General features: G+C 40.6%; 1 protein-coding gene across 1 annotated transcript; it reads right to left on the reverse strand.

The window, feature by feature from the left end:
• Window positions 1-1,337: 1,337 nt before the first annotated feature.
• On the reverse strand, window positions 1,338-23,156 carry kifbp (kinesin family binding protein). Its single transcript, XM_028795972.2, has 7 exons — window positions 22,533-23,156; window positions 16,831-16,929; window positions 14,924-15,003; window positions 10,211-10,394; window positions 5,732-5,825; window positions 5,139-5,251; window positions 1,338-2,736 (listed from the first exon to the last, which is right to left on the reverse strand). Exons 1-7 carry the CDS (start codon window positions 22,977-22,979, stop codon window positions 1,855-1,857), a joined length of 1,899 nt encoding a protein of 632 aa, XP_028651805.1. The 5' UTR covers window positions 22,980-23,156; the 3' UTR covers window positions 1,338-1,854.
• Between the last annotated feature and the right edge of the window lie 663 nt (window positions 23,157-23,819).

Genomic DNA, 23,819 nt, shown 5'->3' on the forward strand with positions numbered 1-23,819 from the left:
TATATTTTAGTTTTGTTTATAATCTGTGTTTTGTCTATTGTTTGGTGTCCTTGAGTGTTTAGAAAGGCGCCTACAAATAAATAAAATGTATTATTATTATTATTTATGTTTGGACAAAAAAGCAGCAAAGGAACCGTTAGCCTGATGGCAAAATGGCAAGAAGGACAGTGCCATCTACTGGTGGCTCATATTCAGCTGCTTTCCAATATGAGTACCAGTTCCAGGGTGTCTCTCCATCTGCCTGCACACCCAAAAAATGGGAACTCTAAACGAAATTAAAAGAGTTTATTTAACAAAGTTATGCACCATAAAAAAAAAAAAAAAGAGTTAAACTGGTTTGTGAAGTGCACAGTGACGACGCTGCATGAAAGAAATGTAAACTGCTCCAGACTTTCTGAGGACAATATAAAAACTAACAGTGATTATTTCACAAAGGGTTTTAAATAAAGAGGCTAAACACCAGGACCAGGCGTAAGAACGGACAGCACAATGCCCAGGTGGTCTCTTGGCCTTGAAACCACAGGTTTATTTTTTTCCCCAACATGCCAGTTGGAGTTTTTATTTTCCTGTCCTTCCTGGTCATCTGACCATAGTTTGTAATTAAGCCAGACATTTCTGCCACCATAAATAACCGTCTTTTAATTTTTACTTTCTTTGGTAACTGTTTTTAGCCATTATTATTGTAAATGAAAATGTATGAAAATGTGCCATGTAAGTGCATGTTGCTGTTGTTAAGGGGGCTGAAAGATCAGCCGGAAGCCCAGGAATCAGCCCTGGTCAGTTTACCGCAGAGCTCACTCACCCTCGCCCTCACCCAGGACCAGTTACGAGCCCCCAATTCACCCAATAAGCACTTCTTTGGGAAGAGAACAGTCCACACAGGAGTAGGGAGAACCCGCCAACTTCCTATTAAAACAACTGGGCACAGGATTCAAACCATGCAGGCAGGATCCATGAGACTTGCCACTGTGCTGCCCACAATGCCACCATAACCACACGCACTTACTGTATAGTTTCACAATATTTACACACAAGCAATTTGGGTTGCAAACAGGTGCGACTTTGAGGGTTTTGTGACGACACAATAAAGGCCAACGATTTCCAATTAAAGTCAGAACAGATCAACACCAGTTCACACTGTTATGTAAAGTCTGCACCGGAATTAATGCATTTCAGGGCAGCACAAGCGCCCATTCTTCAACCCCCCCCAAAGGAACATCCAGTCAAAACAGACATGCTGCCATGCAGGGCTGGCAAATAACAACCTTGTGGTGCTGTTAAAAGGTTTCCAAATCGGAGAAAATGCAAAGTAATGAGGAAAATATCAATTAAACTGGTCAAGTTACAGACTCGCATGTATTTATTACCCTTTTGAATATCATTTCTGCTCAGCCTTTAAGATAAACAGCCATTATGTAAGGCATTTTCATTCGAGGAGCGTTAAGAGTGAAGTGAGCCGTTGCTCTCATGTTGCAGTCTGCCGTCTGTAGCCCACCTCCTACCTTAATTTACCTCTGAAGTTGTGTGGGTTCTGCCTCAGATGTGCGTGTGTGTGGATGCGGCCTATTAGGTCACTGTTGGTGCCCCCTGGCTTGAGCAAAGCCCACTCTTCTGTTGCTGCTAGGATAGGCTGCAGTTCTCCTTGCACTCCGAGACTCACAGTAGTAAGCAGGCAGTAAAAGAAAAGTGCATTCAAAAAATTAGGGAAAATATTATGGGCAAGTCTTTTGGACATAAACGTTAAGGAGAATGCAGAGGTGACATCCAAGTGATTCTTCAGAGGGGTATAAACATTGGAGGACAGTTAACGTAAGGAAATTATGGTCTGCATTTAACATTCTTACAGGCAGCCATTTAGTTACAAGAGTTATTAAGTTTGTCTCTTAAGCGCTCCAGTCTCACCGGCAGGAGGCCCAACATCTCTTCACTGAGCTCCAGTTCAGTCTCCACTGCCTTTTTGGAATCAGGATCCTGTTCACAGTAGTCGACCACATACTTATAATACTCCACGGACTTGCTGAGGCTCTCTAGCTGTCTGTTGCCATCCGAGCTAATAATCCTGCTGTAGAGCCGAGCAATACGGAACTTTGCAACAAGGGCAGGCCGAAGGACATCCTCCTCCAGCTTTTCTGGAAATTTGTTCTCCGCATTCTTGAGTGACTCAAGGAACTGTTCATAAAATGAAATAGAAGAGTAAATCAGGTGGTTGATCTTCTTAATTGTGTGACTGTCCAGTGATTCCTGCTTGTTTGCCAGTGCAATTTTCAGATCCATCATCTCAAAATAAGTGTCTCCTAATTCAAACTGTAGCTGCCTGCAAATGAGAAGGTAGTATTGAGGGTTCAGGTCTTTGCAAACAGGCTCCAGCATGTCAATGCGACGTTTGTGCATTTTGCAGCACCTCTCATAATCCTCTTCAAAAAAGGCTAGTGCCTTAAAGAGGGCACTGTGGTCCTGCAGAATTTCAATGTGATCCGTTACGTGTCCGTCCATTTTGAAGTATTCCTTGGCCACGTTGACATTGTTCTGCCCATACAAAAAGATGGCTCGGGCCTCATCAAAATCCAGGGGGTAGGCACAGCTTACTTTCTCTTCTACAGCCAGAATAGAGTCAAACGTGTCACTGGAACCAAAGAGGACTGCCGTCTTGCGGTCAATTTCCTTTGCCTCCTCTTCTTGACGCCTCTTTGCTTTCAGCTCATCCTGCCGGTCAAGGTCTAGCTCGCCAATATTATCCTGAAAAACAAAGGAAGATAATAGAGGAAGAATTCAAATTGGGTTTGGCAAAAAAAAAAAAAAAAAAACAAACAACAAGACACACAATTGTATTCAAGAAGGCAGCGTAGATGTTGTAGAAACAAAATTCTTTCACACGTGCACCGTTTTGAAAAAAAAATTCTCCATCCGCATGAAAATGCAAAACCCAGCCATTTCACTACAACGTCAATAAATGAACACTTGTAATCACAGGCGGCTTGTATGTTTAGTGAAAACCTCCCCTTGCTGTTCAAATAATCCATGGGATTTGTGGATGGCTGCTTTATTTGTACACGAGTCCTGGTGACACCCTGCTACATGTTCCTCTACTTTGGATTTGGTGACAGCTCATTGTATACACATGAGGCCCAAGTGGACTGTCGTTGCTTCACACTCTCACCTTACTATTCTAGAAACCCTCTGTCTTGTGTAATCCCCCCTTGCCTGCTAAATAGTAAACTGTACAGGCAGGCAACTTTTCTGACAACACTGACAGGCGACCTCATTACACTCATTTTTCCTTCGATGTGCGGGCCAAGCAGCTCACTCAAAGACAACAGTGATGTCCTTGACAAACGAATATTCTCTTCAGAAACAACCTCTTCATTCTCAAAGTTGTCCCACCAACTAGAGGTGTTGTGTCGTCAGAGTGAATACCGGCGGAGTATTGACCTCCGTAGCACATTCTGACACCTCTGTTGCTCACTATAGTGATAAAGTAATCGTATGTTTAAATGTAAACTTGTAAAATGTCCCGGTAACAAGGTTAACACCAGCACTACTTTAGCTACGACAGCAACTGCACAAAATTGCGGCTTGTAAACAAAACAGATTAATGGCGCGCACACTGACGTCAATCAAAGAAGATACTGGCGCACACTCTTGACGTTACAAGCCAAAAAAAAGAAAACGGAGTTTCTGAACATCTTCACCCTGGAAGGAGTTTTTCAAAAGCTCCGTTTTCAAGGACCTAAAATGCAGTTTGCATGTGGACGAAAAGCCAAAATGCATACAAAAAGCTACGTTCTAAAAAAATACTCAGGGACATGTGGGACTGGGTCTTAATCAACAGATGTGAATCGGAAAGAGAACTTCCAGTACCAATACAATGAAAGCATAACGTACAGAAATCACTTCATATTATAAATAAGAGCAAAAAAATTGCATCATTTAGGAGCTCCTCACAAAAACTGCTTTCAGCAAATGCAACATGATAACTAAAGCAAAGCAACAACAAGATTGGTATTGAATTATGTGGGCGAAATAACAGTAAATTAACTGCGTGAGCAGGGATGACTGTCAATAGGGAATGTTCGAACTAGTGCAAGTATAAGCCTTTAGAAACTGGACCATTAACAAACAAACTTAATTTAGATCAGGGCCATGGAGGGCTAAACACACCCACATACACCGACTAAAGCTGATGTCACATTACACAACTTCTAATCATGGCGTATGTCAGACCTGCTGTCCGCAGTCTCTGATCTCGTTGCAGGATCATACCCATTTAAAGGAGTGAAAAACTGCTGGGCCTGTCATAGCGCCTGACTGAGTGCCAACCTTCCAGCACAGTCATGCTCGCCCCTTTATCGATTCTGTTGTGGTACATAAAACACAAGAGCTCAGACAGTTAAGCTTCTCTTCTGATTGTGAGGCCACTTATTCTTCATCACTGTATTATATGAATTGTACTTCCAGAGGAGTATTCTTTAATTGTCAGCTCTCATGCACACAGAGCCCAACCCATGACTAAAGACACACATAAATCTGTTTAGATTGTGTTGGTGTGAGTCACTCGGCTGTCTCACTAGGCTTATGTAATCACTGGGAAAGGTGTCTAGTGTGACAAGGCCTTAGCACAGGGACTTAATAGATTCACCGTTAGCCTAATGGTTAACATTTTTATAGTAACATATAAACATTCAACAGACATAGGTGACAAAATGCTGGGCAAGTGAGAGCACATCTAGGGGTAGCATTTTATATTTACTGTAGTCCAGCAAAATCTGTCAACTGTTTTAGTACAGTGCTACTTCAGATAATGCTCATTATGAAATGGCACAAAAACAAAAGAAACATTTCTTATAGAGTAGCCAGTGGGGGGTCCTCTAGTGGCCAAGGGAATCAACTCAACGTACAACTACACTGGTTTAGATATCAAACTAAAAGAACAGTCATGACAGTGCTGCTTAATCTACAAGAGTCCCAGACTGCAGAAGAATTAAATGCTGTGTGTAAAACACTTGAACTGTTTTGTGTAAGGTTGTCCAACTCATGCAGTTTAACCCTTAAGATGTGAACAAAGACCAAATTTAATGCTAAAGGGGGTAAGAAGAAGAAATGTAAGTGAAAACAACCCTGCAATCACATAATGGCCGTACCTCTAGCATTTTTTTGGCATCTAAAAGAAGATTCAGGCAATACTTAATCCAGCATCGTGCAATTTCAGCTCCCCTTTGACAAAGCTGTTCTCTCTTCTCGTTCTCAGCTTCACCTATAAATATTAACAACAATAATATTTAAAAAGGGTGCTCTGTCATACAGTATGCTATGGTTTCAATCTGTCCCACAAACCAAGTACTTACTGGTATTTTAAGGAAAAGAATGTACATTCATTTAGAATTAAACACAGTAACAGCACAACAATGACTACAAACAAACTAACTGACTGACTATAAACTAATAGGAGCAGCCAAAAGAAGACGAAGACACTTACTTTTTAAATATTATTAAAAAAAAAAAAAGATGCTCATTGATATTATAGCCTCCAGCTGAGTTACAGAGTTAAAACATGACTGAAACTCTATAAAGTGGCTCATAAGATAATCTTACAGTAAACAAAATGGTATGTTGAATATTCACTAAATTATTAATCCCATGCAATATTGCTTATAAACTCTTGAAAATCTGGGATTACAGAAGAACCGCAGAAGCAAGAAAGAAAAAAAAATTAATATTCCTCACAGAAACTTACTTTCTTGTGCAGCTGCTTCTGATGGAATCTCCCCGGCCAGTTCAAAAACCACAGATGCAGCAGCTAAGCAGTGACGTCCTTCCATGTAGCACGACTGATCAGGAACAAGCAATAACAATAATAATCATCACATTCATCACAACTTAGTCCCAAAAATCACATTTCCAGATTATTTTACAGCTGTTTCCTAAGCAGGACTATAAGAAGTGCATTTCCACACATTTTTCTTACCTATATTTTTTCAGAACGCTGTTAGGTGTGAATTGAATTTTTTAAACAATAAGGCATAGTCTATCATATTGCAAGTGGAGGAGAGGATGTAAACAAATCATGAATGAGTATATCATCACTATGTATCATCCACCATCTCCATCACCTGCAAGTCACACTTTGTCTGCTTCTCTTCTGAAATGTAAGAATTCTGAAGAAATGCTGCACACTTGTAATTTTTTCTCTAAACTATACGGATTGCCTAGAATAAGAAACCAAACAATACGCACAGTGCCTCTCCCTCAGTCTACCACCAAGAAAACATTACAGCAAAACTACAGGTCATCTTCTTTCTTAAGTAGTAAGGAGCACCACATACATTAGAAGCACGGCTTTTTAAAAAGGCCACCTACAAATCTTCATCTATAGCCTAACTGAAAAATAGAATCCAAAAAGAGGGGGGTCCCCTTGCATTGTCACCACATATAAACTGCTTTCCTCCAATGAAAACAGTTGAGCAAAAAAGGTAAAAAGGTGAGTACAATTACAGCAGGATTCCTCCGTGTAAAACCACATCTAAAACAATACAAATATAATGTGATAAAATGAGCTACTGTTTATAATACACACAGCTTCTACCAGATTACATTTGGTCTGTCAGCAACCTATGTGTATTTTTGTTCAACTACAGATGTGCTTGGTGTCCTGTCTGCTGGACTAGGTGTTCACATGCACGGCCAAAATTAAACTGCTCCAACTATGCAAACAGCGGTGTTTCAAAAGGTCCATGCTTGTTGGGTGCATCATTTGGGGGAGGAATAGAAACAAATATCTCATACCAACACACAGTCCTTCTAGAAGGTGTTTGGTTTGCCTGCATGACAGGAACTACATATTGACTTTCACTGCACCAAAGGGCCTCAATGTCTGATCACAATTCAAGGAGTGGATGTAGAGGTGGTCCACTCCTACAAGTATTTGGGGGTCCAGATTAATGACAGGTTGGAATCAACCTACTTGATTTACAAAAATGTATCAGAAACGCAGTATATAGTATAGAAAGATGTAAGCTCTGCGGTGGGCTGGCACCCTGCCCGGGGTTTGTTTCCTGCCTTGTGCCCTATGTTGGCTGACATTGGCTCCAGCAGACACCGTGCCCCTGTAGTTAGGATATAGCGGGTTGGATAATGGATGGATGGAAGCTCCATAAAACCCAATTTCTGCCACACAAGAACTATGAAGCATTCCCTTCTAGTAATGCTTTGTACGGTGTCTGTGAAGTGGGCAGCACCTGTGGTATCCTGCCTCAATAACTTCATCCTTGGGTTAAAATAAGAACAGCTCCTTTATTTCAAAATGCATGCAATTTCCAGATACTCTATATTGCCAAACGTTTTGGGACCCCCCTCCAATTCATTGAATTCAGGTGTTCCAATCACTTCCATGGTCACAGGTGTATAAACTTGAGCACCTAGGCATGCAGCTGGCTTCTACAAACATTTGTGAAAGAATGGGTCGCTCTCAGTAGCTCAGTGAAGTCAAGGGTTGTACCGTGATAGGGTGCCACCTGTGCAATAAGTCCATTTGTGAAATTTCCTCGCTACTAAATATTCCATGGTCAAATGTTAGTGGTATTATAACAACATGGAAGCAACTGGGAACAACAGCAACTCAGCCATGAAGTGGTAGGCCACAGCGCATGCCGAGGCGCACAGTGTGCAGAAGTCGCCAACTTTCTGAAGAGTCAATAGCTACAGACCTCCAAAAGCTCAAGAAGAGTGCATAGAGAGTGTCCTGAAATGGGTTTCCATGGCCGAGCAGCTGCAGCCAAGCCTTACATCACCAAGTGTAATGCAAAGCATCAGATGCAGTTGTGTAAAGCACACCGCCACTGGACTCTAGAGCAGTACAGACAGGTCCTCTGGAGTGACTAATCTCGCAATCCGATGGATGAGACTGGGTTTGGCAGCAGCCAGGAGAACAGTACTTCCCTGACTGCACTGTGGCAAGTGTAAAGTTTGGTGGAGGGGGGATTATAGTGGGGGGTTGTTTTTCAGGGGTTGGGCTTTGCCCCTTATTTCCAGTGAAAAGGAACTTTAATGCTTCAGCATACAAAGCCATTTTGGACAATTTTAGGCTCCTAACTTTGTGGGAACAGTTTGGGATGGCAACATGACTGCACACGCACCAGTGTACAAAGCAAGGTCTATAAAAAAATGGAGGAGCGAGTTTGGTGTGGAGAAACTTGACTGGCCAGCACAGAGCCCTGACCTCAACCTGATAGAACGAACACCTTTGGGATGAATTAGAGTGGAGACTGTGAGCGAGCCAGGCCTTCTTGTCCAACATCAGTGCCTGACCTCATGAATGCTCTCCTGGAAGAAGGGGCAAAATTCCCATAAACGCACTCCTAAACCTTGTGGAAAGCCTTCCCAGAAGAGTTGAAGCTGTTATAGCTGCAAAGGGTGGGCCAACTCCATATTAAAGCCTATGTATTAAGAATGGGATGTCATTAACTCTTTTAGGGCGGATGTTGCCTTTTGTCGACAGGAGGGGTAGAGGGCGACAATCAGCTGTTAATGGCGACAAAACCCACTGTTACGTTAAAGGTATTTCCTCTCTATTTGGAGGAATGTTAGACTCATTGACTCGGCATCTAATCCTTGCGTATGTGTGAGTTATGAAATGTAAACAAAGGCAAGATGGCATCAATATCTCATGAGGGAGCGAAGCGAGTGCAGAAAACAAAATACTCAGCAGATGATGTTTTTCGCAGAGTTGGACTCTGATTTTTCAGAATCTGATTTTGTTGAGTGATCAGGAGATCGAGCAAGAGAGTGAGGAACTGGCATCAGCTGATCAGACACCAGCTGATCGGCTGCCAGTTGAGTGCATTCAAGCAGCCAATGCACCTACGGCAAGGTTCGCGTGGAAGGAATACCCAGACATTGATCAGTTGGAGCCAAACTGGCTACCGGACTTCACAAGATGGCATGGCTTGCTGTTGGATATGACAGATTACCAGCCGCTGGACTACTTCAATCTGTTTTTTCCTGAGGCTGCCTTTCAGCTACTGTCAGACGAGACAAACAGGTATGCAGAGCAATTTTTTGAATCGCGGGCTGCGCTTGCACCACATTCTCGTTTTTCAAAGTGGAAACCCACAACAAAAGATGAGATGAACGGCGTTGTGGCATTACAAATTGAGATGGGACTAGACTGGTGATATAACTTCAGGGAGCATGGGTCCAAACGTGTTTTGTACCCGGGTGGCTTTGGACAGGTTATTCCACGTGATAGGTACGTGCTGCTGCAAAGTTTTATTCACTTCTGTGATAACCAGAAACAAATCCCAAGGGGTGAGCCAGGCTATAATCCCATGTATAAAGTTCATCCTTTGCTTGACATTGGGGAACCAACTTAAACCATTGCTTTGTGTTCTTTTTTAAAAAGTTAGTTTTTGGAAAAATATTCAGCCCTGGGAGAAAAGAAACAAAAAAAGTTAGCCCTAAAGAAGTTAAAGTTCATGTGTGTGTGTAAAGGCAGGCGTTCCAATACTTTTGCCAATATAGGGAACGTTTCAAACAGCTACCCACAGAAAACATCCATAATGATCAAACTAAATGTAAACTTCATTTGTCATCATATTAATGTCTTATAACTGGTTTAGTTCCATCTGCTTTAACGCATCAACTTGTGGATACTGCGACATTATGCTTAACTAATGTGGGAATTTTCCGGATTTGACCACACATACAGACACCAGGGAGATTCTAAGAATTAAATTAGGTTTTTTGTTCCAGGCAAACTGCAAAAAACATACTCTCAACCCTGCAATTGACCACTAAATTTCAAGGATAGCTTTTGTGTGTGAAAAGGGATTTCTGTTACACTAGTGGTAAATTCCATAACCAAACTCTGGTCCTTCCACGTCTATCTCCATGGCTTGTCATCAGTCTGTGTTCCTCACATTTACAGAATCAAAAACACAAGAAACGCAGCCAGATGGCCTTTGAAAGGATGATCTTATTTTATGTGTGGAAAACTAGCAACACTAACATCTTCAGGTGCGGGGCAGTGAATAAGCTTTCAGGATAAACACTGTTACTATAATATTGAACTGTGGCGTTGCGTTTAGGGTCATCCAATTCAGATTTCTAAAGGTAGAGCCTATTCGCTATCTTGAAAAGAATATGAAAAATATAAAAATGAAGCAGCCATTGCAGAGAATCAGGGGCACACAGATGACGAGAGGTACAAGTGGATTACCTTAGTTATGTAGTACTGTGAAAGAGTGGCAGCATTGATGGCCCATTCCAGTGGAATAAAGTCGTTGAACTCCAGTTGCCTCTGAAGAGTGGCATGGCAATAGCGGGCTGCCTTTTCATTCTGCTCCTGGTTTTTATATACTTGTGCCAAGTAGTATAAAGTATAGGTGTAGGCTTTTTCAAATCTGCTTTCAAAACATGAAATAGAAATTGATTAAGAAAGACAGAAAAGTGAGAAAACAGCTAGAGAAATACAAAGCCCTTTTGCATTTAATATGGTGACTTCATAGCATGTCCATCTAGTCCTAGTCTGCCATACAGGAGGCTGATGTCTACAACTGGCACCTGAAACCTTAGGGATGCAAACAACAAAACAAAAACATAAAAAGGTTAATGTATCACCATGAGAAATAAGACTCCTGTTTTAATATCTGAAGATATTTTAATAGCATGATTGCTGGGTGTGACTCATGATGTTTAAATGTTTTATTTGAAAAAACTACCCAGTAAATCTTCTCTTCTGTGCACTTGAATATGTCTGAATTACAAATAAATGAAAACCTTTTTTTTTTTCTTTAAACTACATTTTGTTTTATAAAGCTTAAATTTGCCTTAATCTGATCCAGTAACTGTTAGAAATCTATAGTAGTCTAAATATATTTGAATACTCTTAGGTCGCACCTTCTTTTCCTTACCGTCTGGCTTTTGTCAGATGCGCTCACAACTAAATGCACAAGTAACCAACTGTGCGACACAACATACTCGGCCAAACGACATAATTATCTAATCGATGAATGTTATCATTGCTAACAACTTTAATAAATATATGTTTATTTAACATTATTTTAGCAAAATTACATTTGTTTTGGAGGTTAAGGACATACAACTAGGTAAATGACATTTGGATTGGTGACCCAAGTAAGGTGAGATTTGTTGTTCATTAACTTTTTAATAGTGTTTGCTCTTGTTTGGCGCTGGCACCCATTTAAGTCCACTGTATCAGAAAAATTATCTCCATGAAAACAAAATTTTTTTCCTCAGCCAACACTACATATAAAACAGTCAATGGAAACCAAAATCTGTGAAGAGAACGGGATGCCAACTGTGTATTTTCTGAAGAATGCCAATCAAGCTCCACAGTGGTGGGCTGTGAGCACAGGTCCTAGAGGATGTCGGGCCCTCATGTCACCCTCATGGAGTCTGTTTCCTGACAGTTTGGTCAGACACAAGCAAAGCAGTACCCAGCTGAAGGTCATTTTGTTGGGCTCTGGCAGTGCTCCTCCTGTTCCTCCTCACACAAAGGAGCAGATACCAGTCCTGCTGCTGAGCCAATGCCCTTTTACTGCCCTCTGCAGCTCTCCTCATGTAATGGCCCGTTGTAGCATGGCTACATAACGGACAGTCGGGTTAGCTTTCTGGATTGTCCGTCACTTTATAATGTTGGCTGGGAGGGTGTTTTAAATAGCCCTTCAGGCACCTTTGGTGACGTCCCAGTCTGGAAGGATCCCGCCCGAGTAAATTTTCCAGCTGCTTGTTGCCGGCGTGAGGTTTCCATGACAACCAAGAGGGGCAAGGGTTTTCCGCGGGAAACTTTTTCTTTTTAAGAGGAATGGTGGATCAAGGAGGAGAAAGGAAAAAGGAAGGATAAGGCTGAAGGCAACGCAGTGACTATCCACGTTCAAAGAACTATTCAGGATCTTACTTCACCCAGGGACGTCTGCTATTCATGGGTGGCCACCCTGAAGAAATAATCAAGTGACGAATCTCCGAGAAGAGTCCAGGTACTGGTGTTCTCCGGGTGCTCTCGTCTGGTGAGTCGAATTCCTGAGTTTCATTCTTCGTGATAGTCCGCGGAGAAGCTGCTTCGCCAAAGGACGGTTGTGTTTCCTCCTGCCATACAGGAGGAACTGAACTGCAGGGTTTCTTGTTTTCTTATATTTTGGACTAAGTGAAATCTTTCTTTTGCATTCTCAAAGAACAGTTTTTTTTATTGTCTGTGTCAAACCAGGGGTTAGGATTTGGGCGCTAGGGAGGGCGTCTGGGGAAGGGGTTCACTAATGAGCACTCAGGCACCGGGCAAGTAAATGTAAATAGTAAATGTTAATATATTTATCAGTCCCTCATCCTGTTGCGTTTTATTTTTTGCCAATTATTTAAGGGGGCATAGGGGCAAGAGGGGACGAGGACCGGATATGGTAATGCTAACGGGTTGTGAAGTGTAGGAATCGCGTTCCCGTATTTTGCAGTTGCTACACCGTCTCCTAGTATCTCCTCCATGCTATTGATATTGAGACTGTGCTGGGAATCACAGCAAACCATCTTGCAATGGCACATATGAATGTGCCATCCTGGAGTAGCTGGAATACCTGTGAAACCTGAATTGGCTGCAGGCACCACCTCATGCTATCAGTAGTGACAAGGACACCAGCAAAACACAAAACTAGAGAAGAATCAGTGAGGAAGGATAAGACGACAGCAACTGTCTATGGCCACCATTCCCTTTTTGGGGTTGTCTTGTTGTTGCCTCTCCTGGTCACCTGCTGTCATTTTCTTTTGCACCAACACAGGTGAAGTTGATTCACAATCGCTTCTGCTGGACAGACTGATATCCTTGAAGCTTCACTGACATGGTGTTGGACTGGGATGATTAAGTGTTCCCTTAGTTTTTTTTGAGCAGTATACTTACAAGTCCAGAATATGTTGAATGATCTGTTTTCCACATCAATTTTTTGTTTTTTACCACTCATTTTCAACTGTGTCTGCACAGTCATATCATGATGCAAACTGACACGCTAAGGCAAGTACTTGCATTCAGCATCACTATACACAAACAGGAAAATGGCACCAACTTTATAAAATTTCACTCATATTTCTAGCTTGGTGTGTTGACGGTCTTACCTTCCACGGGCCAGACAGAACCAGACCACACATGGCATTGGGCCTGCAGGCCGTACAATGCCCAGGTCTGAACTAGGCTGTATCTCACCATAAGCCTGTGTCGGGCTTTTTCAGCATTAACACTTTAGATGAGGTAGATGATATGGCATGTGAGAACTGGGTACCGTTATCCTATTTAGTCACAAAGTCCAAAATATGCATTTACAAACTATGATCTGCATACAGTAATAAACCAGAGGCAGGTCAAGAAAATGTGCTCCACAAATCTGCAAATTAACTACCCATGACTGACTTAATGAGTAGCATAGCTCTCAGTAATGGCACTTCATTTAGCTGAGAAATATTACTTGAAAAAATAGTAAAAAGTGGGACTCCCCAATAAAAATTTACAAATAAAATTTCTATTGCAATGTTTTTCCTGTTAATCTGCAAAATTCACATGCTTTATCAAGGCAGGGTCTTTTCCCACCATAGCACAGTATATATAAATCTGGAGCATTTACTACAGAAACAAAAACGGATAAAAAGCAGTTAATAAATTTATATATACACACACACACACAGAGTAAAACCTTGACTATCCATCACTCAATTAACCAGTCATTGTTAACCATCAGAGCAAAAAAAAAAAAAAAATTGCACATACCAGCGCCTACCTATTAATGTACCACTACTGCCATGCGATACACAGCGAGCTCTGCACATTAGAACAACTCTCCCTTCTGCTAGCGTGTAGTGTTTTCCCCCCAACACTACATGTCACACCACATTTTGAAATTACAGCGTCAGTTACATACCTTCAGTTTTAATAGCGTTTTATAGCTTTTCTCTTTTGTTATAATTAATCTGCTATTCATTTTTATGGCCGATAAATATATGTGTGTGGTGTTGGAATTGTCACAAAAAATTAAAATGAATATACATTTACGAAACGGTGAAAGTGCTTCAAGTATTTGTTCAAATTTATGGAGTAGGAAGAACAATGGTAAATGATATAAAGCATGATGCCGACAAAATTGAAAAATGTATCGAAAATGGAAACCATTGATGGTAACATTATTCTGTATTAATGTTAATGTTCTGCATTGTAATTTTCTTTTTAAATTGTTTTGTTAATATATTGTACAGTGCAGGCAGCTTATGAAGCGCTGTACAGCAGCAGAAAGGGCGGAATGCTGTGTAAGTGATGGGACTGACTGAAGGGCTTCTGTTCTGTGAGGGGCAGACAGGAGAAGTTAGGAGAAAAAGGAAGGCGCTGTGAAAAGAAATTTGGAGTAGGGAGTCAGGAGACAATAAACAGGAGTGTTTGCAGGATAGAGAATGACAGAACGTGAGTGGCAGGAGATAAACTGATTGGTAGGGAAATCTTTCTTTTATTGTTTTGGAGGTGTGCTCTGTAACCCATATAACGGATATAAGACAGGGCACCGTTTGTTACGGAATGAAGACTCCAAATAAGACACAGAAAACTCCAGTACCTCTGAGTTGCATTTGCTTATTACGTTGGTCGTTATATTATACAAATTAATTACTTTTGTTAATACTGTATTATATGTTGTTAATATAGTTTTGTTTTGTAAACAAATAGAATTATTGGCTAAAATAATCTACTGTATATCACTTTTAGAGTAGCTGTTCTCTTATCTGTCTTTTCTCTTATCCATCACTGCCTCAGTCCTGATCCCTGACGGATAATTGAGGTTTTACTGTATATATGTGTAAACACACACACACACACACATATATATATTTTTTTCTCTTTCTTAGGAAACAGTTCTTATACTGATGGTAAGCAAGTTCACTAGAAACACTGTACCTCCGGCTGCGTTCTTGTTCAGTTAATTTCTGCTCTTCTGCCATGAAGAATTCACTTGGGTCTAAAGGTGGCTTTCCAATCTACAATGCAAATTTAAGAATCATGTTCAACTTGAGTGACTTTGAAATTCAAAAAAATAAAATAAATAAATACTTTGCCTTTCTCATAGTGTAATCCACAGAAACCGCAACTGAGCAAAAGCAAGACACTGACAGACCTGTCACTGAATAACTTTTTCAGCTACATCAATTCTGGCTGCCCACTACTTACTCTTCTTATATTAGTATCTCATCAAAGAGCACACACACACTTATTCTTTCTGTATCAGATGATACCACTCAATTTTAAAGTCTGCACGCTTTATAGATCCTAACAATAGGTAACATTTGATTTTGTTACATACAAGTGGTCATGCACTGCCTAGGTTCACTGAATAACAGTTGGGATGTTAGCTGTACAGCAGTCAACTTGAAATGTGGACGTAGGGCAGGAATGTGTTAAAATATGGGAAACTAGCAAAAAGCTGACCTAAACTAAAAGAAGGCTCAATCACAAACACTCAGGCCTTTATTCATTTTTGTTTATTATAAATTGCCCATGTCACTTTCTCCTTTATATCTGTGCACCTGGCAAAACAAATCTGAGAAATGTAGCAGTGACAAAAGCCTTGTTAAACAATAAGAATTATTTGTGTAAATGAATCAATATGGGGAAAAACCGAACCAAACACACAAAAAAATTCTTATACCAGAAAAAAGGAACATGCGTAAACAAATACAGGCACAAAATTAACTTTTCATACGTTAACCAACTAAGATAATTCAACAAAAGACACATTGTGATCATGTTAATTCTGATGGCAATGTGTCAGAATTCGAAAACATGCATTTACTTGATTACATACAACCTGATTGAGCAGTTATATGTGCGCTAGGACTGTCAAAAATATCAATATTGACAAGTATTGGTTTTAACATTTTAAAGTCACTTCAGATGTCATTTTTCATGGTATTGATTCTAAAGTCTACAATTTTTACAACTAGAAATCACTGGGGATGTCAAATAACTGATGACTTTTCTGCACTGTTTCACATTTCCAAAGTATCACAAATTCTTTTTTTTTTTTTTTTTTTTTTTTTTTAAAAAAGCCAATAGTATGCTGCCTGATTGAGATGGTTACTCTGCAACTTATTTACAGGTTTGGAGAGGTCAGACGCAATTTCGTCCCTTTCCACCCCCCCATTATTCCATTCTATCCTGGTACGTAAAACGTAAGACATCACACAGATGAGACTCTCTTCTGTTTGTGAGGTCCAAAATACTCACATTCAGTATTCCTCGTAACTGCATTATATGCACTATACTTCTGGCTGAGCACTCACTGGCTCTCAGCTCTTCACAAACAGCACTCCTACCCATATAGCATAAGACTAACATTATACTGGTTTGATTTTGTTGGGGCGAATTCTAGTTGGAGGGAGGCACTGGTTATATCACACTACAGTCTACAACTGAAAATTGCTGGAAAAGTGAAGTGATGTGACTGGCCTTACTTAAAGTAGGTAATACCAGTTACAAAATCAAGTTTCACAAGATTTTCCAACAAAAAGTAGATGATGATTGTGTTCCCTGGAGAAATGAAAAGGTACAACTTTGGTGTTTAGACAGTTCTGTTTCTCATTTACTAAGGTGAGAAATGAAGTGAAAGTCACTGCACAAGGTTTCTTCTCTTGACGCTTTTTGTACGGTTGTCACACTTGCTTAAAGATCTTCAAAATGGGCATTGGGCAAATCTGTCAAAGAGCACTTTGCTGCCACATTACACTTACATAATTATGTAGGAACAGCCAGAGATGCACAATTTCTAACTACGCCAGCCCTTCAATTAAGATTTGCGTTTCCCTTACCTCTTTTGTGTATTTAGTGTAGAGCAACTCTGCATTCTCCAAGAAACTCTGAGCTTTGTCAGTCTCTTCTCTTCCAGCCCAAAGGATTCCAAGTTGGTTCTAAAGAAAAGAAAAAAAAAAACAACTTTAATCAAACTTTATAACTTTATTCTGTCTTTCAATGTGGCTTCAGTTCAACATTGTGCATACAAAAAAACAAAATAAAAGTAAGGCGAAACTCAAAAAAAAAAAAAAAGAAAAACAAAAAAGACGATTAGGATCTAGAAATAAACACTCAGACCCCTAAAACAAAGGGATGGCTTAAATGATTGAGAAATACAATGCAAAAACCAACAGGCTTCATAGCATAACACAACATTCCAAACCCACTTAATCCCATTCAGGTTCATAGGCAGCCATAACCCATCCCAGCAGCACGGTTCACAAAATATGAACCAACTCAGGACAGGGCACAAGTCAATCGTGGGGCCCACTCATCCACACACCTACACTTAAGCCAATTTAAAACTTCCAGTCAACCTAAGATACAAGTGTTTGAGATTTGGGAGGAAAACCAAGACAGAGAAAAGTGGAAAGTAGGAAAAGTGCATATGCCAGGCTGACAACAATTAAGTGCGGGACTCGCTTATCTGTGAGGCACTATCAACCACTGAAAATCTATCTGCTATATAATAAAACGCCAAGGTCTGCATGTGAACGTGTTTGTGCGAGTCTGGTTCTTATGGGAAATCTGACTGGTCAGTTTGGCTTTGGTATGACTGGTCAGTTAGGCTTAGGTGACATGATTTAAAGAAAAAGTACAAGTATATGACACGTGAGAAAGGAGCAAAGACATTGAAGGCATACTGAGAGTCCTCTTCAATGATGTGAAGTATAAAAGTAGACAGGAGGCAAATCAACACACAGGGCAAAAACATCAAATACATTTTATTTTTTTCTATTACCTGCCTTTGACAGGTAACATGGCTAGTATCCTTATAAAGCATGAAAGAGCAGAACACATTGGAAATATGCAGTGGCAGAAGTAGATTCTAAGATCTATTTAGATATTGTGTCATAATAGGACAGGGTGACACACAACTGTCAAGGCTTAAATAACACACTGTTTTATGTATCCTAAAATTACTTTGTTTGGTTGCACATTCAAACCTGAAGGGTAAATTTCCAGCATCTGTTAAGACAGAAGTAATAATGGTAGTTGTACTGTCATGTGTACCGAGTACAGTGAAGTTCTTACTTGCATCTCCAATTAACGTTCGACATGTTGTCACTTTCCAGTATCATGATAAATAAAAATGAAATAAAAAAGCCAAAAGTATCAACTAGAGCATTAGGGAGATGACCTCAAGGATTCAAGTAGGCAATTCTGATACCAAAATTGTCCCCTGACAGACATCCAGTAAATGTGAAGAAAAGAAGGGGTGAAGATCTACTGCTCACATGATAGGAGGAAAATATGTCACAGAAGGTAAAATGACAGAATAGCACACTAGACTTGACTAACTGTCTCTTTCACCCCTTCACCACCTAATAGCTAATGCATGGCGAGTGTCCTGGCACAAAAATGGCAACTGTTGCTTCATCCAGATGGATGCTACACATTGGTAGTGTTTGAAGTGGGTTCCCACTATCTACATAAAGCACTATATAAATGTAATTAAATTATGAATTAGGCACACCAGCAGTATTGTGTACAGTGAATTGTTTACTTGCATGTCCAAATAAATAGAAAGAAAATAACTTTTAAACAAGAAACAGTATGGAATGTTCCATACAATACTTCCACATATATTGCACTTACAGTGGGTATAGAAAAGAATCCCCCCTTCGAAATATTCCCATTTTTTTGCTTTACAGCCTTAAATGAAAACACACACAAAACATATTTCTTCCCAGCTTTACTTAGAATTGCAACCTATAACATCCAAGTGAAAGATATCACAGCTACAGTTCAGAAAAATTATAAAAAAAATCAAAAACAAGACATACTGAGATTAATAAAGGATAACCCATCCTCCCCCCCAATGTCCATATTTTGTTGAACCGCCTTTTGCTTTAATGACAGCCTTGAGTCTGTTGGGATACTTGATTGAGCAATATTTGCCCACTCTTCTTTACAGGACTGTTCAAGTTCAGTCAAACTGGATGATGAGCGTTGGACGACTGCTATCTTCAAATCTTTCCACAGATTTTCAATGAGATTTGGCTCTGACTGGCCGCACAAGGACATTATATTTTTTCTCCTTCAGCCACTGTGTGGTCAATTTTGCTTTGTGCTCCGGGTCATTGTCGTGTTGAAAGGTGAACATTTTGCCCATCTTCAACTTTCTGGCAGAGGGTAGCAGGCTTTCCTCAACAATTTGACAGTATTTTACCCCATCCATTTTTCTTTCTACCCTCACGAGTGCCCCAGGTCCTGTGGCAGAGAAATACCCCCCACAACAGGATGCTGCCACCTCCATGCTTTACTGTAGGTATGATGTGTTGTAGATGGTGAGCTGCATTGGATTTCTGCCAGGTGTACCATTTGGTATTGAGGGCAAATAGTTCAATTTTGGTCTCAACTGACCATAAGACATTTTTCCACTTGGCATCACAATCTTCAAGGTGTATTCTGGCAAAGCTGAAACGAGCCTTAATGTGGCCTTTCTTGAGAAGTGGCTTTTTCCTTGCGACATTCCCAAACAAGCCACAATTGTGGAGCACTTGTGAAATTGCTGTCATAGGCACACAATGACCATTCTTTGTCATAAAATCCTGCAACTCCTTCAAAGTGGCCATTGGCCTCTTGGTAGCCTCTCTTACCAGTTTCCTCCTTGTTCTTCCATCCAGTTTGGAGGGATAGCCGGATCCAGGGAGGGTCCTAGTAGTACCAAACACTTGCCACTTCTTTATTATGGACTTCACTGTGCTCCATGGGATTGATAAAGCGTTTGAGATTTTTTTGCATGCATCTCCTGCCTTTTGTCTGTCCACAACTCTCTCCCTAAGATCTTTTGAAAGTGGCTTGCCACCCATAGTCAGTTGTTAGCGGTCAGTTGCATTACCAAGCAAGGGAATGAATGCTCCAGGAACAGTACACTGATTACAATTGATCACAGATAGAAGGAAGCCAGTAACCATGGTCTGCAATGGAAATAGTGGGCACTTACACCTGATGGAGTTTGGGGGGGGGGGGGGGTCCTTTATTAATCTCAGTATTTCTTATTTTTTAAAATTCTTCTGAACTGTAGCTGTGATATTTCACTTTGATGTTATAGATTGCATTGAGTAAGTAAAGCTGGAAAAATATTGGCTTGTGTGTTTCCATTTAAGGCTGTAAAGCAAAAAAAATGGGAAAATTTCAAAGGGGGCGATTCTTTTCTATACCCACTGTAATCTGAAAATTCACTTGTGCAAAAAATTTTGCAAATTAATAGCCCTGGTCCCTTGACTAAATGGAGCAGACTACAAAATCCTGGCTAAATTAAACAATTTCCATGGCAGTTATCATTGGGCTGTTTTTAAAGGTTATGGTGACAAGTACTGGACCAAAAACAATAGGCCTGGAGCCTGGAACAAAACAAACACGATGCAACTTGCTTGAAGAAGAAATGATAACTTCCAGAAAAAGTGATATTGTACAAAGACCTCAGTGTTCAGGGTGGAAACCGCTTGTTCTAAATTTTTATATCTTTGCTAGAATGCAAGTCACCCAGGAACTCTACACAACAAAATAAAATCGTTATGTTCCAATGAAAACTGCAATTTTAGGACATGAAAATCAATTTTGATTTTCCAAGGATACACTCATGTAGACAGCATTCACCGTGCTAAAATCGACTTTTCTCTGGTCGGAACTTGATTTGAAACCAAGTTCACTGTCAAAATGCTTATCAGATAAAGGGGATTATCAGAGAAGGACTTGAACAGAAAATTTCTCTATATGCAGATGACATGGTACTGTATATATCAGACCCACAAAATACTGTGCCTGCTGTCCTAACAGCACTAACAGAATTTCAAAAGATCTCTGGTCTCAGAATTAATTTGAATAAAAGTGTGCTCTTTCCAGTGAATTCACAAGCATACAATATTAGATTGGACACCTTCCCTTTTATCATTGCAGATCAGTTTAAATACCTAAGGGTAAATATCACAAGTAAACATAAAGCTCTTTATCAACAAAATTTCACCGTCTGTATGGAAAAAATTAAGCAAGACTTGCATAGATGGTCAACCCTTCATTTCGCTCTAGCTGGGAGAATTAACGTTAAGATGAATATCCTTCCTAAGCTTCTCTTTTTATTTCAAAACATTCCAATATACATCAATAAATCATTTTTTAAGCAATCAGATTCAACCATAACCTCATTTATTTGGAATTTAAAACATCCACAACCCTACAAAGACCTAAGGCAGAAGGTGGCATGGCTCTACCTAACTTTCAGTTTTATTACTGGGCAGCAAACATACAAGCTATAAAAACCTGGACAGAAATAGATGAACCTACACAGGCTTGTGCGCAATAGAAATAAAATCCTAAAGAAAGAAGGGATTTTCGCACCTGTTCACTGCCACCATGTGCAAAAAGAACCTAACTTCACAAGGTCAAGATGTTAAAATATAAACACAAACAGACCTGGCATTGTTTTTTCTCCTTCAATGCCACATTGCAGCTTAAAAAAACAAACCAAACTAAACTTTTATTACTATTACCTTTTATTTAACTGATTGATGCCTTTATCCCGGGGACTTGCACTATTTGAGAAACAACTTGGTTCCATTTCTTTTGTTTTGCCAATTGGAGCACAGGCAGGTGAAGTGACATGCTCAGGGTCACACAGTGAGTGGTAGGATTGGAATGCACAACATCAGGATTTGAAGTCCAAAGCCTTAACCACACTGTCAACCATAGGATGCATGGGACTAGACACCTGCAACATTTTCTTTTCCAATAATTGCTTTTAAATATGAATTTCAGAAAATGTTAATGTTAAACTATGTGTTTGCAATGTTACTTACGGTTGTTCATATTTATTTATGATCAAATTAAGAAAACGGATGTAATATATTCTTGTATAAAGGCATGACTTAAAAACTTTCAAATCAACATATTTCACCTAACCTTGCTGGCTCCCGAATAATTAATACAATTAGGGCGAATTACGAGGCTATTCTCGCGAGATTTTCAGCCACTGCTGAATAAATAAAGACTTTTGCTATCAGGTGTTAAAACTAAACGCAGGATGATGCCAAATGTTTGACAGCTCAATATAAGATACATGGATGTTTTATTAAACCCGATTAAAAGCGCAGTTATTTAAGAGGAAGTCTTAAGCTATCAGCAACTGTCGCGTCCACCAACAAAAGCTGGACTGGACTCGAAGGCCGGTGTTACTGTTACAACACCACGCTGCCAGTTTTCATGGGTAGTGTTTAAATAACCATGGGGACTATAAACATTTTCATACATGACCACGATACCAGCACTATATCGTGTCTAATCTAATAGCCCAACCCAACGTGCCTCTTTCCCATCAGCCATTCAGGCCCGGCCCTCAGTGCGTATGCTGCTTTTCCAGATATCGATGCCAAACGTTTCCCGATTCCGAGCTTCCTCACGCATTCACTTCTATAGCACAGTAATTCTGATGACGCTAACCTCACTTGCCACTGTCCGAGTTCTAGAAAACCCCAAACAGAAACAGAAAAGAAAGTACCCGGGCCTGTATCAACAAGGAGATGCTCTCCGGCGTCGCCTCAAACGTTTCCAGCAGACGGACGCAGTTCATCAGATGCTCCTCGCCCGCGGACAGCTCCTCGGTCTCGGCGTGGTTCACACCGAGCTGATATTCGATCACCGCTCGGCGGAGTGTAGCCAGGGAGGCCGGGCACACACAGCACTCTCCCGCTACGATGCTGGGGCCCTGCAGTTCGGGGTCAATGTCTTGTTGACAGCTGGCCTGCTGCTCCAAGTCTGACTCGTTCCCTCCACCGTCGGCCTGCACAATTGTCGCTTTAATCTCTTTGAGCAAATCCCGGGCGCTGTATTTGGAGCGGAAAGGGTCGTTATCTGGGTCCTGTTTGGACTCGGTCTCGGAGAGAAACACAGAGCGCTGGTACTTCTCACACAGGCACCTCCACTCTGAGTCGCTGAAGGAGGCCATTGTAGACCGAATTGCAACCAAATGAGAGAACCAGTGGGGTAGCAAGAACTTAGCAGCGTCCACGAAAGCGTGCTTGTTGTTTTCAGATATTTAGTGTACAATGCAACCGCGCAAAGTCAGTGACCAAAACGCAACTTAGCAACTATGGACATGAAATGTGCATCGCACTGAAAGCACCGCGCCCGCCTGTCACCCAGTGCATGAGCAGGCCACAGCAGCTTCTAGCAGCGGATTGGCTGCAGGTCGGCCACGCCTCTAACGGGTGCCCCGCCCCGTCAAACTGAACGCACTCGATAGAAAATTAAAACGGGCTTCGTTTTTGTCTGGAGCTCAACTCTTTACTCCATTCATTTTATTATTAGTCAGTTGGCCGATGACACAGCATTGTTTTGAAAAGACGTATTACAAATTTCAAAAGCGATGAACACTATTGAAATATTTTCGGAGGCATCTCGCCTAATGACAATTGAATGTAATAATGTGAACATACGTATTACCCCAATCAAAAATCAGGTTTGCTATTTAGAAATAACAAAAAATATAGACGCTAGATGAACTCTAAAGTTTAGCCGATTAACTGACAAAGCACAAAAAAAAAGATTCAAATCAAGACTCCTATGGGACGTATCCCTAAAAGAAGAGAGCATTTTAGGCTAAGTCAGGGGGAATCTCCAGACTACTATCACTAATAATAATTACATTTATATAGCACTTTTCTATACTCAAAGCGCTTCAGTGAGTGGGGACTTATGCAGCCCTTTCCTTGGATGTTGAAAGTTCTGTCTGGAAGTCGATTAACAAAATGCTTTTTCAATTTGTATGGAAAAACAAAACTAGTTA

Source organism: Erpetoichthys calabaricus, chromosome 2, assembly GCF_900747795.2.
Source record: "Erpetoichthys calabaricus chromosome 2, fErpCal1.3, whole genome shotgun sequence".
NCBI lineage: Eukaryota > Metazoa > Chordata > Cladistia > Polypteriformes > Polypteridae > Erpetoichthys > Erpetoichthys calabaricus.